The 16895-nt window shown below is 40.1% G+C and overlaps 1 protein-coding gene across 3 annotated transcripts; it reads left to right on the top strand.

The window, feature by feature from the left end:
• The first annotated feature begins 24 nt into the window (after window positions 1–24).
• mlpha (melanophilin a) lies at window positions 25–16691 on the top strand. 3 transcript variants are annotated; one of them, XM_072683762.1, is made up of 14 exons: window positions 25–332; window positions 1687–1908; window positions 3279–3391; window positions 4787–4828; window positions 6385–6446; window positions 6538–6627; window positions 6721–6844; window positions 7268–7464; window positions 7742–7825; window positions 9411–9644; window positions 11211–11381; window positions 11624–11788; window positions 12691–12762; window positions 13385–16691. In XM_072683762.1, the coding sequence occupies exons 1-14, from the start codon at window positions 223–225 to the stop codon at window positions 13448–13450; spliced, it is 1752 nt and encodes a 583-aa protein (XP_072539863.1). In that variant the 5' UTR covers window positions 25–222; the 3' UTR covers window positions 13451–16691. The 3 variants fall into 3 exon arrangements, with proteins under 3 accessions (XP_072539863.1, XP_072539864.1, XP_072539867.1); XM_072683763.1 differs by lacking the exon at window positions 11211–11381; XM_072683766.1 differs by lacking the exons at window positions 11211–11381; window positions 11624–11788.
• The last annotated feature ends 204 nt before the right edge of the window (window positions 16692–16895 follow it).

Here is a 16895-nt window from a genome sequence, read left to right as displayed (position 1 = left end):
GTTAAAGTCCATATTACATTTTACCCCACGCTATGTTGTACCCCGCCCTAAAAGACAGTAGGCTGACAGTATGTTTGCCAGAAGGGAGTGCCTTTTAGATCTGATCAGTTATGAATATCATCTAAAAGTGGAGCATAGAAGTAGCTTTTAAAACCAATAACGTAACTTTTGTTGTTGCATTCAGGTCATTGGAACTGAGGAGCTTGGTCACGCAGTTCTAGCATGGATAAGAAACTGGACCTGTCCAGGCTCACGGATGAGGAGGCCAAGCATGTGTGGGAGGTCATCCAGAGAGATTTCGAGCTGAGGAAGAAAGAAGAGGAAAGGCTTGGGTGAGCCTTAAAAGCGTTACTTTAAGTCTGAAGCCTGTTAGGAAACACCAGTTCATTTTCCTCTGCTCTGAATGGGTCTGTTTACATTAATGGCATCATAGGAAGCAAAAAAAAAAAAAAAAAAATTACAACCCTGTTATTATGCCTCAGAATGAAACTAATCATGAGCACTGCTCTGATTGACTGGTTTGCGGCACTGCGACAGCTTACTGGTTACATAGTTGGTTACATTTTTTACACTATTAAAAGAATTGTCTGGGGAAGCTGTGTATCCTGGGGAAAAAATATTTCAGAAAACTGTCTGCAAGTATAAAAACACCATATTTTCACAATATGGCTTTTGCTTTACTTAGCTGTCGTAAGTCTTTTGCTAGTGGGCTGGGTGTGTGTCTGTTTTGGGGGCATAAATATAACCAGTCAGGACTGTTACATAACATTTTCAGGGTTTAAGAATTGTTTTACAGCTCTGTTTGGTTATGCTCACAGTATGGCACTTCAATGTACTGAGCTTTCATTCCCTATACCGACCGGCTTATTCTATAATTAGTAAACATAGATCCCGAAGGGCAAGCATTATCATGACCGTCCCTGCCCTGTTCTTTCTATAGAATATGTCAGGAGCAGCGGAATGTAAGGGTCAAAAGCCTCATGTTGTAAAGCAGTTCCCATTATGATGATCATGGCAAAGTCACAAGGCCAGATCGCTCCATGGCTCTGCCTGGGAAAACAAGATGCTGTGAGAAGTATTCTTCCCTTCCACACAAAGACTCCTCTGTTTGGCTATTGCTTTTTCATTTGCTCATGTCTGAACAAGATGCCTTCTTTACACCCTGTTCCATGAAGTAGGTTTGTCAGTGTCAGCTTTTATAATGTCTGCTGTCGGTGAGAAAGGCAGCCATCGAGTTTTAGAGTTGACGTAATGCTTGCAGAGATTAAATCTGTTTCTAGATTTAGTCTAGACCCGTGATAGAACTGTTTTTTAACAGAGAGCGCAAAAGTGGTATAAGCATACTAAGCAATATAGTATCATTTGGCTGATAAAGGTATTAAGGGGATAGTGGATAAGGTTATATTAAGGTTTGACAGATGTGGTGACACCACGGGATGCTATATTGAAAGACAACTAAACATAAAATATCAGGTAGTAAAGGTTTGTACACCATTTAAAAATTTGTTTCTCTACTAAATAACTATCTAGTGAAAGGTGTATGTGTGTGTGTGGGGGGGGTCCCCTAAGCACTAGCAATGCTCCCGACACTAGGTGGGTAATGACAACACCTGTCTTCTCCAATACATGTCCTTTTGCCTGATAGACAATTTTCCCAGTGTTCCCTGATTCTTTTGGGTCCTTTAGGGCATTGCGCACTAAGATTGAGAAGGAGGACACGAAAAGGGAGCTGCTAGGCTCCCAAACCAACCTGGCGGATTCCCACTGCATCCACTGCCTGCAGCCCTTCAAGTTTCTGGTTAACAGCAAACGCCAGTGCCTGGACTGCCAAATGTATACCTGCAAGACCTGCAGCCGCTACAACAAGAAAGAACGGGGCTGGGTTTGTGACCCCTGTCGAATGTCCCGGTGAGGAATCTTTGGGGAAGTGTTGTAGTGCTTTTGTACAGTTATATTGCCGGTACATTATGCACAGTCTAAAGGTTTGGGCACCCTTGGCCAAATGACACATTCTGCATTTTTTTTTATTGAGAATCATTTTTTTAAATGGCCCTCACAGTCCGCTGACTGAAATATCTTTGACAATTTGTGGATAGACATTAAGCAAGCAGTGTTTTTCTGTAATGAAATCCGCCTCCCTCCTCCTGGTCCGTCACTGCAAGGTGACCACCAGCGAACCACCACTGAACAGGTAATATTAAGGGTCTAAGCAAAAGAATAACACTGACAAAGTATAAGCATGTTCTAAAGATTTTTTAAACAATATAAGACTCTTCTACTTTGTTGGTACACCTTGTATGTGCACAGCTAGAAACAATTTTTGTTAGTCGCCCTTTTGACTTTGCTCAGGGGTCAGGTGTTTTGACCCCAAGGTCTCTGCTGGCTAGATAATTTTGGTCGTACTATTCTCAGCTCAGCAGTGCTGCTATGCTGCCATTTCAGTGTCACTACTGTGCTTAGAGTATTCCTCCAAAGTACTAGAGGGTAAGTCTTTCAGTACTACACAGTCCTCTTTGAATTATATGGTTCTAAGTATCAAGACATAATTAACATCTGGCTCTTAGAATGACTTAAAATTAGATGAATGCATGAATAACAGCAACACAGATTCCACCGTGCCATTATTTATTTAACAGACATGAAGCCAAAATGTAAAAGCAAAAATATATTAAAAATGCTTGATTAATTCATCATTAGCAAATGTGGCCACCTCTAAGTCCTATAAAAACAGAGGTTTTCACAGTTTGCTAGTCTGTATCATTCCAGCATGTTAAATATTCAAGTTCATAAAGTACAATTAGACAAAGACTAAACAAGTGTGACTTTTTTGAGAGGGATGCCAGAAAAAAAATGGTTCATTGAGCAATGCTACAGAAGAACCACTCTGGTTTTATAAAGAACCATTTTTGTTAAAGAAATGTGTCAGTATAAAAAACCTTTGCACCAAGTGAAGTTTTTTCACACTCACAGATTTACCAAAATGTTTCTTGTTTTGATGCACCTTTATTTTTTTTAAGATTGTACATGGACAAAATGTCATGCATGTTACTAAGCAGAAGTGGGAGGGATGTAAAGCCCCTCAGCTCCTTAACTTCACTCATCACTGTCACACACAAAAATCTCCAAAACAGCGGCTTTATAGGATAAGTTAAAGAAGTTAAAGGGGGTCATTTTTAAGCATTTATATTGGTTTATTTTATCAAATGTGAAAAGGTCAAAAATGAAAATTGAAATGAGCAACAAATTATTAATCTAACTCCATTTATTACTTTTGACAGCGTCCTGAAAATCGGAACCCTGGGGTGGTTCCATGACAACATGCGCTCTCGCTTCAAGCGCTTTGGCAGTGCCAAGGTGATGAGGTCACTCTACAAGAGATTAAACGAAGAGGGTGCGTACTATAAAAAGACATCCTGATAGCCTGCATTGTGCTTGAATGACCTTTCACATCATCACTTCACGTTATCATACATTTCCATGGAGACATAACATCACACACATAGCCCTCCTATGCCGAGGGGGCTGAGACGGAGACACCACCTTGTTTGAGTAAAGATTTGTTTGGCTCATTTTACTGGTATCTGACTTTACATGTAGGATAGAAGTTCTGGAAGACTTGTGACTTCTTTGCTCATCTGCCCTGCAGCAAATTGTTTAAGCTATAAGTTACCAGTGAAAGTCACATGGTTTAAGAGAGCCTTATGAAGATATTGAACATGAAAGGCTGTTTTTGCCACTAAGCAGGATATTAGGTCAGTGACTTGCTGATCTGTTGGAGCCGGAGGGTTGCATTCACACTCTGAGGCAGTAGCAGATCACATGTTGTTCTGGGGTCTGAACACGATTTGTTGAGGTTGTTTATGAATGCTGTATCTGGTATGATGAGTTGTGTTGTAGAGAAATGGAAACTCTGTGATATGGTATGAACACCTTCCATCATGATATGGTGTTACAGTTGCAGAAAAGGGAGCTTTAGAGCAAAAATTGGTTTCAAACATGTCTCTTTGTTCAAAACTTTTGAATCTTTGTTTTGATAAATGGATACAATAGCAAATTGTAAATTATGCACTTAATGCACTTACAGTTGTGGTCTGATGTTTCCATCCAACCAATCATTGGCATGAATGTCATGGCAGTACTCTGAATTCTATGGCTCTGCGCTTAACTTTTTTAATTGAAAGACCTACTGTAATCATGTTACACTATTCCAATTCAAATTTAAATGCAACCATTATTCAGCTGAATGGAAATGAACTGAAAATGACAGACATGTATTTTCCCTTATGTAAATTCCCAGAAATCATTAGGCCTGCTGCACATGTCTAGAAGACCCTAACGTTTTCCTACTGGTTTATTTATTGGTTATATTGAAATACATTATAAAATATACATAAAATACACATTCTCTACCAAAACTGGCTTCCATCCCTATGTTTATTCTACAAACACTGCACTTTGCCCCCCAACCCCAACACAAAGTTTTGGCACCCCTAATATTGAGGATTATTTACCCTGGCTTTACCTGAAGGATATCTGCATGTGAATGATAGTTGTTACTGATGTGCCACGGTTTGAGCCTTATAACTGCAGGAACACCAACAGAATCTTAACCAAAACAAATGTATAGTCAGCCTGAGGCTGAATAATATGACTGTCGTGATATGGTTGTCTGCCTGACTGGCTCCGTGAAAAGCCTGCTGGTATGAAATGTTAACGTCAGGGTTCTTCCAGTTGTTCCCAGATGGCACAGGATTAACATTCCCATTATTCTCCTTTGTTTGTTCAGGTCGGCGTGACGATGACACGCAAAGCATGCCAGATGTCCGCAGTGAGTTGACAAACAGATGACTTGTGTTCCTACAACGCAAACCTAAGAGCAGTTGTTCGCTAGCAGTGAAACGTTGCAGCCAGCCAGAATAAATCAAGCCTTTGTGAGGTGCACGTCCCCAGACTGGGTGGCATTGGACAGTGGAGTGCTCAGCCCCTGCTGGGATGTGAATTTATGATCATCTCACACTTGATTAGCAGGTAATTAGACCGCTGTACCACTCCTGAGCTGTGAAGTTGCACTAAGTATCTATTAATTGTGTTCTTTCTTGGACACAGATATATACGACGTTTTACAGCAGAGTGGTGCAACCATCTAACTGCTTGCTTGTCAGGAGGTGCGTGATCATATGTTCAAATCACATCGACCATATAGTCTTACATGGTCAGGAGTCCAGTGTAACTAGGAAGGTCTCTCCCTATGTGATGGTGAGGCTCTAAACTGAATATGGAAACAAACAGCTACAGCTCATTTCTTATGCTTTTAAGCTCCAAAAAGTGTACGTCTGTATGACATACGTAAGTATGTCTTCCCAAAGTCTAATAAATGTCTGCTGTATTTCACCAGCACTGCTCTCCTCTTGGTGTAAAGTGCGTGGTCCTAAAAGTGGTCAGGTTATATAGGTACATGAGCTCACCCCTGGCCAATCACAAAGCTAACGTGGCTCTGCACTCTCTTTAAGGCTGAGCAACCTTGAGAATGAAAGCTAAAGCTAAACCTAAACCTGGCGCACTAATGCTTGAGACATGACTGGGGGAAGCGGATGCCCTACGTGCCCCGTCGTCCCTCACATCCAGGCGCCTGGCGCCTCTCCACTTTTTTGTGGAATTTAGCAGCTAGTTGTCAGGATGGCCGGGAGGTTCTGATGCCGCACTATAGCTGGGGAAATCTGCTGCCCGCCACCTAACCGTACTACCGCAAAATCACTGTGAACAGCCATTCTAAGTAAAACTTAAAATATAGAAATGCAAAATCTCTGTCTTAAGGCTGTGTGTGGTGCCATGGTGCCATGTGATGCCATGCTGTCCAGTGATAAAGGGATGTTAGTTACGGAGTGTTTCATAATTTGTCTGCTTTGCATTTTTTATGTAAACTTTGCTGGACGCTTTACTTAACACCCAGTTAAGTATTATACATAAAGTTAGACAGGCTTGCAACACCATTAAAAGTTGTTTACTGTTGAGTAAATCTACCTTTGGTTTGGTTTCTTGGACAAAGAGATACATCACTGTTTCACAGCTGTTCAGTCATGTATCATGTGACCTGCAGATGGGAATTGGTAATGAACAAATTAATGGGATGAAATTCAGATTTATCTTGCTTATCCAAAATGAAAATTCTGGAACCATTACTGCTAACATCAGATAAAGTTACAATGTTTTAATTTGACCATTTGACATCACTAGTTGATTATAATTAGCAGGTTCTAGAGATGTCCATGTTATCTGCAGTTTTCTAAGGAAAGTTTATTTTGATATACTTTATCACTACAAAGATAACTAACATATTGCCCCACCTAACCCTAAATGACAAATCATCAATGTCTTTCCTTTTAGATGTGTACAATGGCCATGATGATGACCATATGGATGCAACAGAAGCCCAGCGCTATAAACAGGTAGAAATCTCCCCTCACAACCTCTTATCTGTTCACATAATCAACGGCTATGCCTTAAACGCTGAACTCCTGCATGCTTTACCCTCTCCAGATGCGAAAGGCGAAGCGTCTGCTCTCCGTCCACCCCATGGACCTAGAAATGGACGAATATGGCAGCCACTCCCGGCGCCAGTCTGTTCAGGCAGGAGTTATTTAATTCATTTCACAATTCACTTAGACATTACAGCTAGAATTAATTTACTTATTAGCCTAACTCTTTCTTTCTCTCTCTCAGTATATCCCGGATGAGCGTGGACTGTCGAGGAACGATTTCGAATACACCCCCGACATGTACCATCATCATCATCATCCACATAGGATGAATCGCAGAAAGAGTCTGGACCGGTTCTCACGCCCAGGTTATAACACCTACAGTATATGTATAAATGTTTGCTGACACAGATGTGCAACTGCACACACACAGCTTGTGTAGTCCCTGTAGAGAATTATTGCCAATAGAACAGGACTTTCTGAGCAGATAAACATAACCCTGTTGCCACCATGCCACCTATTGGCAGGGGTGGGCTAGACGGGTATGAAGCTCTGTGGAGCAGTGGCTCTGTGTTCTCTGGATTGATGGTGCTCCATCCAATATTTTCAGGATGCATTTTCAGGATGCACAGTGATTTATCAGTCTACTCAGGCTTTAGTAGAGTATGACGTAGATTTTATTATTTATTTATTACTGTGTAAACACAGTAATAAATAAATAATAAAATCTATGTATCTAGTTGTTATTAAAGATAATTAATAATGAATAATTAATTTCTCCTCTTGTGTAGATGATGGCAGCCACATGGAGCACAGGATGGTGCGCGCTCGGTCTCTGTCAAAAATAAACTCCTCGTTGCCTCAGCGCACTCACTACGTGGACACCTCTGAGGAGGAGGATGCGTATCGTTACCCCGTCTATCAGCTTCCCTCACGCCGCCGCAGCCGTGCCTCTTCTCAGGAGAACATTCCGCAGAACGCTCCTCCGGTATTCCTGCGGGTGGCATTAGCTATTGGCATGCATGAAAAACAATTATATTCATGAGTTAGTGCCCCAGGGCAAGAAGCTCGATGTGGAACGTTCTATGAAAAAGCCTAACCGAGGATTTTAAGCCTCGACTTAATAATGAGTGCATGTTATAATTTAAAAGTGGCAGATGGGCTAAGTGTGAAATATGAAGCTAATTGGGTTTCCACTCACGTTGTGCACAGTAACAAGAGCTGTTTGTTTGTCAACTCTGTGTCTCTCTGCTGCTTGAATGCAGATTAATGAGCTGAACAAGAGAATGTATGCCATTGAGAGTCTTCTGAATCGCCTGGAGGAGAAGATGACTGTATCACATGATCAGGTAGAGTCGTTCAACAGAAATAAGGCATATTTACTAAAAGTCATAAAAGAATTCAATGCAGGTTTGCTTGTATATGGGTATAAAATACAATCCTCAAGGCTCAGAATGCAGCATACTAAGACACTGTGGCTGTGATTTAAGGATCGCTGGTTTGAATCAGTCTGCTTGCCATCAGCAGCCAGAGCCAGAGAGCGCACAATTGGCATTGTTCTCTCAGGGGTGGGTTGACGACACTTCCTCGCCACCACACCACCAGTGTGATGTTGGTCAGCATAGGCGTCTATTAGCTGTCGTATTGGAGCTGCACCTTCCTCAGATGCTGCATCAGCAGCAGTTTGTTGGCTGGCTTGAGAGACGTGCTAGTCTTCACCCTCCTAGTGATAAGAGGAGTTCACATGAATGAGAATGGATTATTGGCCATTCTAATTGAGGTAAAATTAGAAAAAGAATTATAATTTGTAGATAGGTACAAACTATTTAAAGAAGTCATTTTCCTCAAGCATTATAAAAAAGTAAGATATTATAATTGCAATTACAAGTGTAGAGTTTGGAGCTACAAATAACTAGCATTCAATAAATAATCTCTGAACAAAATTATCTTTAATCTTAGCATTGAGAACATCTTAAATAGAAGAGGGAGTGTTCAGTGCTATGCTCCACCGTTTCTTTATTATCATTGTGTTAAGATGCTTTTGAGAAAGCCTGTTCAGAAATGTCTAGACTAATCAATAAAGTACCACACTTAACTTATAGCTTGATCATGAGTGACTTACAGTACAGTGAAATATTTTACATTGTCTATTCACTGAACCAAAAATAGTTAGCCTTTAGCTTTGTTCACAGTGAGGCTATGTGAAGCTTTACAAAGTTTCATTGTCATGGTCATTATTATAAAAATTAGAAGACTCTTTGCTTTAACAGTGTCATTTATTAGGATCCCAATATATACTGTAAACAAAATTTCCATGAAGCACCTCTATTCTCACATAAACACAACAGAACTAGTGAACACAAATTGTCCATCACATTTTAATAACACATGAACCTGATGGCACCATGCATAATCCCAGATTCTAATCCCCAAGATAATGCATGGGCTAGAGAGGTATAAAGCCCCCCAGCATTGAGCTGTGGAGCAGTGGAAGAACTGTGTTTTCTGGAATGATGGTGCTCCATCCAATACTTTTGGGATGGTTTGGGGAGCTTAATTGGGGTGATAATCATCCAACATCCTGACCTCACAGACACGCTCATCCAAAATGCAATGCTTTAAAATCTAGTGGAAAGCCTTAATCCCTGGACAGTAGAGACAGTTGCTCCAACAACAGCAGGATGAACTCATTTTTAATTGTTTTAATGGAAGAAACAATAAATCAGCAGGTGTCCCAATACTTTTGTCCATATAGTGTGTTAACATTTCTTAAAGCTTGTCCAACCTAGCAACAGCTAGAAAGCACTAGCTAAGCCTTTGTGGGTGGAACGAGGACGGATCTGCTCTAACTAATTCTCAAGCTCTACACTTTGTGTGCATTGTTGATCAAATATTCAAGTGCAGACACTGAAAAGAGTTCATGTCTGCCTGCAGCCAGCACAGCCCACCTCAAGCCAGCTGGAAGAGGAGAAGCTAAAGAGAAAGCTGGACGAGCTGATGAGTGACCGTGCTCTGTCTTCTGATGAGGAAGAGTCCAAGAAACCGCCCCAATACAAGGGGCCTGGAGTTAGAGGCGGGATCCATGTCGACCAGGGATTGCCGGCTCTTGTGGCTCAGGAAGAAGAATTAAGTTCCTCCAGCGATGAGATGCCCACAGAGGCGCAAAAGGTAAGAATTCATTCACATACACACACATACAAACTCAGAATCCAACATCTGCAGGCGATACCTGGAGTCTAACAAGGTAAGTTGTTCTTTACTCTCCAGTGTCTTTTTTTGTGCTTAACCCTTAGAAGTCTGGAGTTATTCCTGTTGTCATGTCATACTATTTAAATGTAAATATGTTTACATTAATATAATTTATTTAAATAATAACACTTTTTGTGTAATAAATAACAATAGAAAAAATAAATAAATAAATAAGTTTGTTTAGTATTTGGAAGCTTTGTCTTTTGTCTTTTGTCTTTTGTCTTTTGAAGCCACAAAAGGTGCAGCAGTAACTACAATATAAATTGCACCAGAAAATGGCATTCGATAAAAGCCCTTAGAGGACTGAAGAGTTGGGGATGAGGTGGGGTGGTGATCATCCAACACCCTGACCTTACGCTCTTGCCACTGAATACAATCAAATCCTTCCAGCAATGCTCCGAAATCTAGTAGAAAGTCATTAGGATATATTTATTGTATTAATATTCATACAATATTTAATACAATACAATATATTAATACAATATTAATAATTAATACAATTAATATAAATTTTAACTCTCAATTAAAAAATAAATCATTTTTATATTTTAAGCTGTGTTCTCTGGAACTTTAAAACGGTTTACGGCTGATAAATACCTGTTAGAAATACCTGCAGGGTGTGTGACGGGATTCACAGAGTGATGAAAGATTTGAAACTGGGCTGCAAAACAGATGCTAGTGATTGGCGAAAAGGATTGATTGCATTCGGGTGTGCCAGAGACCATGGTACGAGGAAGTAGCTGAATTTGCAGGTGTGTAGAAGTATATGGTCATATGGGTCTACCAGCAGTGGTAGAAATCCCAGTCTACATGAAATTCTCTGCTCCAGGTGTTCATGGTGTGCAGTTCCCTGCTGATTGTTCTTTCAGAAACTGCTTGTGAAGAACCTGCGTTGACTTCTGGAAGCAATTCTTACCTTAAGTGAAGCAATTTTCGCTTTAACAGACCTGCAGATTCAGCTACTTCCTTTAACTATGGCCTTTGGCATGCTCAAATGTAGTCCTCCTTTTTGTCAATTGTTAATGTCTGCTTTGCACCACACATCAAACACAACATTCACTTCACTGTAACAGCTCTTCTCAATCCATGAATCCCATCACACACCTGCAGGTATTTATAGTCCAATCATCCTTGTGCAACGCCTACTGCAGGAGCCTGAGGTTACAACCACCTTATGTTTAAATTTGTATTTTTCTTTTAAAAATGGTGTTCATTTTTTTTTTTTACACTGCTGCCTATTTTGCCAGCATAGCCCTTCATTAAGACAGCCGAAAGCTTATAACCAGTGAGTGCCAGACCCCTTTTTGCTTTCTCAGGCAGCAGCAGTAATTAGTTGGTGTGCATCTGCAATACTGGCAGCTCATGTACTGTAACTTAAGCGTCAGGAAGACTAAGGCAACCCCGATATAGCCCTTGCAGCACTACTATGTCAAGTAAGCCTCCTCTCCTCCCAGCTAATTGCTGTTCCCTCTACATGGCTTTCAGAGATCCACTGCGACGGCCCTTTGCGACATCACAACCGAGGTTCTAAGAACCCTTAATGCCACTGAAAACGCTATGGCCGAGTTGGCCCCCTCAAACCCTAATGACAGACCTCAGTTAGCGGGCACAGATGTAAAGAAAGCTGATGATGCTTACAGGGAACTTGAGGAAAATGTAAGCTCGCAGATACTTTTGATTCAACACATACAGTCATGGCACTATGCATATCCACACACTGGGGTTGGGGGGGTGCATACTGGATATCACCAACTAGACATTTGGTGAATTGTTGTGTTCCTTGCCAGAGTAAAATTGGATGACTTTGCTAAGGAGAAAGTTCTGAGCCAAGGCACATGCACTATTTTGTACATTTTGCAGGCTGTTCAGGCTCAAGGTTTCATGGTAATCTCTTGCAGGTGTATCTGACAGCAGGGAAGGCCTTTGATATGGAGAGGAAGTTGAGGAAGATTGAACACAATGCTAAGAACCATTATGCTAGCCCCCTCGTTGACTCTGAACTGTCCGAACTGGAGGACCAACTAGCAGTAGCTGCTGCGAAGGTCCAAAGCACAGAAAGTGAGGTATGAGCTGTAGAAAGCCAGTAAAACACTGTAAGCAGTGCTGAAATCGCCACACAGATATATTACTGTACTATTTTTATGAATCCTGGGAGCTGGCTCAGGTATACATTTTTAGTTAGGAGAATGCTAAGCGTTCAAAAGGTTATGATCTTGGTTCCTCTGATGTTCAAGTGTCAAGTGTTCCTAGTTCCAAGTTTTATGTAACTTTTTTCTATTTTTTTTTTTTTTTAATAATTGAAATATGGGCTTTTCACATTTGGTAGGCATATTTCAAACTTCATCATTTCAACGTTTTAATATTAGTATTAGAAATACTATGTTTAAATAAATGCTCCAATTCTTAAGTTACGATGTAATATATATAAATATAAAGAATAAATGTTTCATGACACATTCATTAAATATTATTTATCATCGATATACCAATGTGATTATGAATCTAACCTTCCTGGAATAGTGCTGAACATTGCTGTAACGTTCTCTGCTAGCTGGGGAGGTCCATTCGCAACAGTTTGCCTGTTTCAGTAATGTTTCAGGACTAGCCACGCTAATGTTGCAGTGCAAAACTGTTTGAACAAAATGTACAAAAATCTAACACATTTATTTATCTGGACATGTAAAAAAATGATTTTTATTTTTCATTTCAGGCTAAAAATAGACAAAGATTTAGAATAAAAATGTGTTTAAACAGTTTTCTAAGGTGGATCTGATCTACTCATCTGTTTTATAGTATTCCACTTTTTACTCAAATTCTTATGTTGTATTCCTATGTTGTATTCTCACTGTATACATTATGGTGTGTAAGCCATATGAATGTGAATGCTTGGTTTCTTATGTGAGATGAAGGATTTTACTTTATCTGTCTTGTTTTACTAAAGCCAGGTACTCTTTTCTCTCCTCAGGTCTCAGACATTGAGACCAAGATTGCGGCTCTCAGTGCCTCGGGGCTGTCAATAGATAAGGCCAAAAAAAAGGTGAGCATGTGTTTATTTACTATAACAGTAATAAACTAGCAGATACATTATGTAATTATCTTCTTCAATCAAATATGTAGACTGAAAATGACACCCCTTAAACTGAAGGCCTATTATTCAATACATACTATACACTTTTTAGTAAATGCTGTGAATCCTATATATATATATATATATATATATATATATATATATATATATATATATATATATACATAACCTCAATAAATTATATGTGAGGTTTTGTGATGGAATTGAAGTGTGGACTCACACACAGGCTTTCCAAGTTTAAGGGGCTACATTTCATATGTCAGTGAGCTGGTGTACCAGATGATTAAAGATGTTATGCTCAGGAGTGTTAAAGGTACACATACACACCACCTAAGTGAAAGTATGGCTACGGTGGCAAAATCTTGCTCATGGAGCCAGAAATTTTAAGTAAAAATAAAAAAATAAGCACTGAATTCAGAAATAATCAAAGTACAAATTCTTAGTTCTAGTAATTAAAATATAAGTGTTGTTCCACCCCTTGTTAAATAATCAAAGTATGTAATCAAATATCTTCTCCTAAATCTCTTCTTTTCTGTGTTCTGTTCTAAAATGGCGTTGTTTTGGTTTGCAGGCTTCAAGCATCCAACAAAGAAGAAAATTTTCCCAAGACATTGCAGCAAGTAGAGCCCATTTCTGAGTGTTTCCAAAGGACATCATTTGAAAAACAGCGCTATGCTGCTTTAGCTAAATACATTTCTTTAACAGTCTTGCTTGTTTGACCCATAGTCCCCCAGTGCAGTTTCCTCCAAACTACAGAAGTGTTGCAAATTTAATGAAAACCCTGAATAAATGAGAGACAATAGAGGTGCAGATGTATTTCCAGGCAGGTATATAGCTTGATAATCATAATATTGGCATTGTTACTGCATGATGTATTGAATGATACTTAATAATAATGATAGAATTCAAATCAGTTGCTATCACACCATGATCTGTGGCAAAACTAAAATATTGATCAGACACAGTTGATCTCAGTTGTAGATCACGATGCCAAAAGAGAAAACATCTTAGCCTCCCCTCACACTGCAGGATTTTTTTTGTCATGTGACACAGATGTGTTATCTGTGTGGCTGTGCGAACAGAGTACAAAAAACAAACTATATCTGAGATTTTCAATTCTCTGAACAAACAGTTCTGCATTCATGGACTTCACGTCAGTCACATTAAGAAAATAAGAAATGGCTGAGCACAGCCACATGAGGGCGCTGCTGCAGCAACAAAAAAATAAAAAGCTTAAAAGCTAATTTTAAAGAAACCAAGAACACAATTCTCTGTGATAAGTCCAGCTGTCAGCCACTGAAACTCGCCTGTGATGCTGGCGAAGATTAAACCGAGGCTTCACGGGAAGCATTGCTCTTTTGCACTTGCACAACAGTTTAGAAGCGTGAGCCATTCAGACAAATGTTCTATATTGGTCACATTAAAAAGCCTACAAAAAAAGCCTACAAAAAGCCTACAAACCCATTTGGGCCACTTTACACCACATGAGCATGAGCATAGCTTTGTTTTGCCTAGATTTGCCGGACCGCCATTGGCTGCATACAATCAGCTGCAACAATGAGGAGTTTGGGACTAAATTATCTGCTCTTTATTGTGGGTGCTGTGGTCCAAAATTACATATATTATGTTTCATGTACCATTTCACGTGACCCTGCCTGGTAAAGGACTCAAGTCTAGCATTCAGAGCCTTAAGATGTAGACCACCTATTTACTATTTTTTAAATGTTAAGGGCCCAAGCCTTTATGAAGATGGCTTGTGATTAACTCCACAGTAGCAGTAGCAATGCTACCACCACAATAGCAAGAGGTAGCATGAGGCTGGAAGTCTGCAAAATGCCTTAAATGTAAATGTATATGTACATGTGAGGCCGGATGCAGTGCTAATGCTGTGGTAGTGATGTTGAGTCAACATGCCATTGCTACAAACCTTGATGCACATTAATGACACAGTATGTCTTCACACCACTTCCCTTTATAATTAATATTTTTACGTACTATTTATAATTTATCCCGTTATAATAATACTATTTTAAGCAAGGAGACTCAGCTTACCTAAGATTACATCTCCTCTTAGCAGCAATCTACTTGTTAGCGTTTATGGCTACTAAATGTAGGCCTCAGATAAAGTAGAGTAAAGTAAAGTAAATAAAGTGCCTCTTCTAAGCAAACCCACTTGGTGGTCCGGCAAAAAGTCCATGACCTGAATGCTCAAGACTGCCAGGATGACAATGTCCCCAACCACAAAGTGCAGGTGTAAACCTCATGCTAGGAGTTTCGTGGTCTCAAACCTGATCCCAACCCAACTGAAAACCCATGGGAGATTTTAAGACTGATGTGTTTGACAGTGCTCTCCACCACCATCATCAAAACACCAGTTGAGGGACTGTCCCCCCAAACCAGTTACAAAGACTTTTAGAGTCCAATACCAATGTGCATTGAAGCTATTGTGCTGGCTCATTGGCAGCCCTGCTCTTTGCTAAGCTGCTAAGATGTTTGTAGTGGTGTTTTTTTCCTTTAATTTGTCGCTGTTACTGGTCCATATGCAAAAATCAGACCAATTTCTGTAAGCTACATCTTCTGATTCCCTGTCACAGGAGGCAGAGTAATGTATTCCTCTTGTGGAATGAAAATCTGATTTACTGTAAGCAGATCTCCATCTGATGCTTCTTCATTTGTCACTGCTTACAGCTGATGCAGCTTTCAACAGGATGTTGAAAGCTCTGCCCTACATAGACTCTCTCTGTGCATGCTGTGTAGATGATACCTGGAGGGGAGAATTTCACACAGCGAGATTTCTTAGTATGCTGGGTAGTTTAAGCCAAATGTGAGGATTGCCCAAGTGAGGATTTCCTGCTTGTCCCTTACTACTTCTACTGGACCTGCATGACTTTAACCCTACCTGGTTAACCCCTGAAACTCTAGGGGTCAGCTTTCTGGACAGGAATTAAGCCTGGCTTTAGACTGCATAATATTTCGAACAGATTATCCTTTGAAAGGAAAGTGTAGTAGGTATACTATAAATGAAGAGAATTTTGACATAGTTTGGATCATGAAACTTTGATAACAAAGCAACAGCATGCTACGGGACGTTCACCTCCACATTTAGGAACCAGCAGTTAGAAAACTAGACTCTCAGTTAATAGTGGATAATAATAAAATAAATGTCCAGTTTATTGGTTAATGCCCAGCAACTGAATGGATTTGTTCACCAGCACCTCATCTGATTACCTTTAATGAATTGGATTAGACTGATTAGATTAACTAGGTATTTGGTGAGAAGTGTAAATATTGGGCAGCTATGGAAATATACAGCGATCAGATACAACATTAGCACTAATAATGGGGTATCCCTTGTTCTGCCACAACTGATATGACCATTCAAGGCATAGACTCTCTGAATGTGTCCTGTGGTGTTTGGCTCTAAGATGTTAGCAGTAGATCAACGTCCTGTAAGTTGTAAAGTAGGGCCTCCATGGATCGCATCAGTGAGTCTTGGGTGCCCATGACCCTGTTGCCAGTTGACTGGTTTTCCTTTCTCTGACCACTTTTGGTCGTCGCAAATTGGCTCTTGTCAAAGCAGCTCTGCTTACCCATTTTTCCTGCTATTTTCACATCAGCTTCAAGAACTGACTGTTCACTTGCTGCCTAATATATCTCACCCCTATCCCACATCTATAATACAGCACCATATTAGCTCAGTGCCACCTCACAGGAGTGCTGTGTGACACAGTGCAGCAGCTGTGTTGCTTCAGCGCAGTGTGTTTGACAAGTAGTTTGCTTTGTTTAAAGTACATGTGATGTGATGTATCCAGAGTCAATGCTCATGTTCAGCTGTGCTTATGACATGCAACTCTTTGCAAATAAATTATTCAACTGTTTGTTGTTTCCTTCTTTGCTTGACACACACCTTCTACAGCAGTGGCCTCCAACACTCCTGCTGGAGAGTTACGGTCCTGCAGGTATCTAACAAACCCCATTCAGACGATCGAAGGCTGTGACTCAATTGTGTACTACACACTAATTATATAAGGTATAGACCACAGACTACAAATCTTAAAAGTGTAGATTTGGCAGGTTAGTAC

Source organism: Salminus brasiliensis, chromosome 7 (genome assembly GCF_030463535.1).
Source record: "Salminus brasiliensis chromosome 7, fSalBra1.hap2, whole genome shotgun sequence".
In the NCBI taxonomy this organism is placed as follows: domain Eukaryota; kingdom Metazoa; phylum Chordata; class Actinopteri; order Characiformes; family Bryconidae; genus Salminus; species Salminus brasiliensis.
Note: the sequence above shows the minus strand (reverse complement) of the source record. Positions and strands in the feature narration are given on the sequence as shown.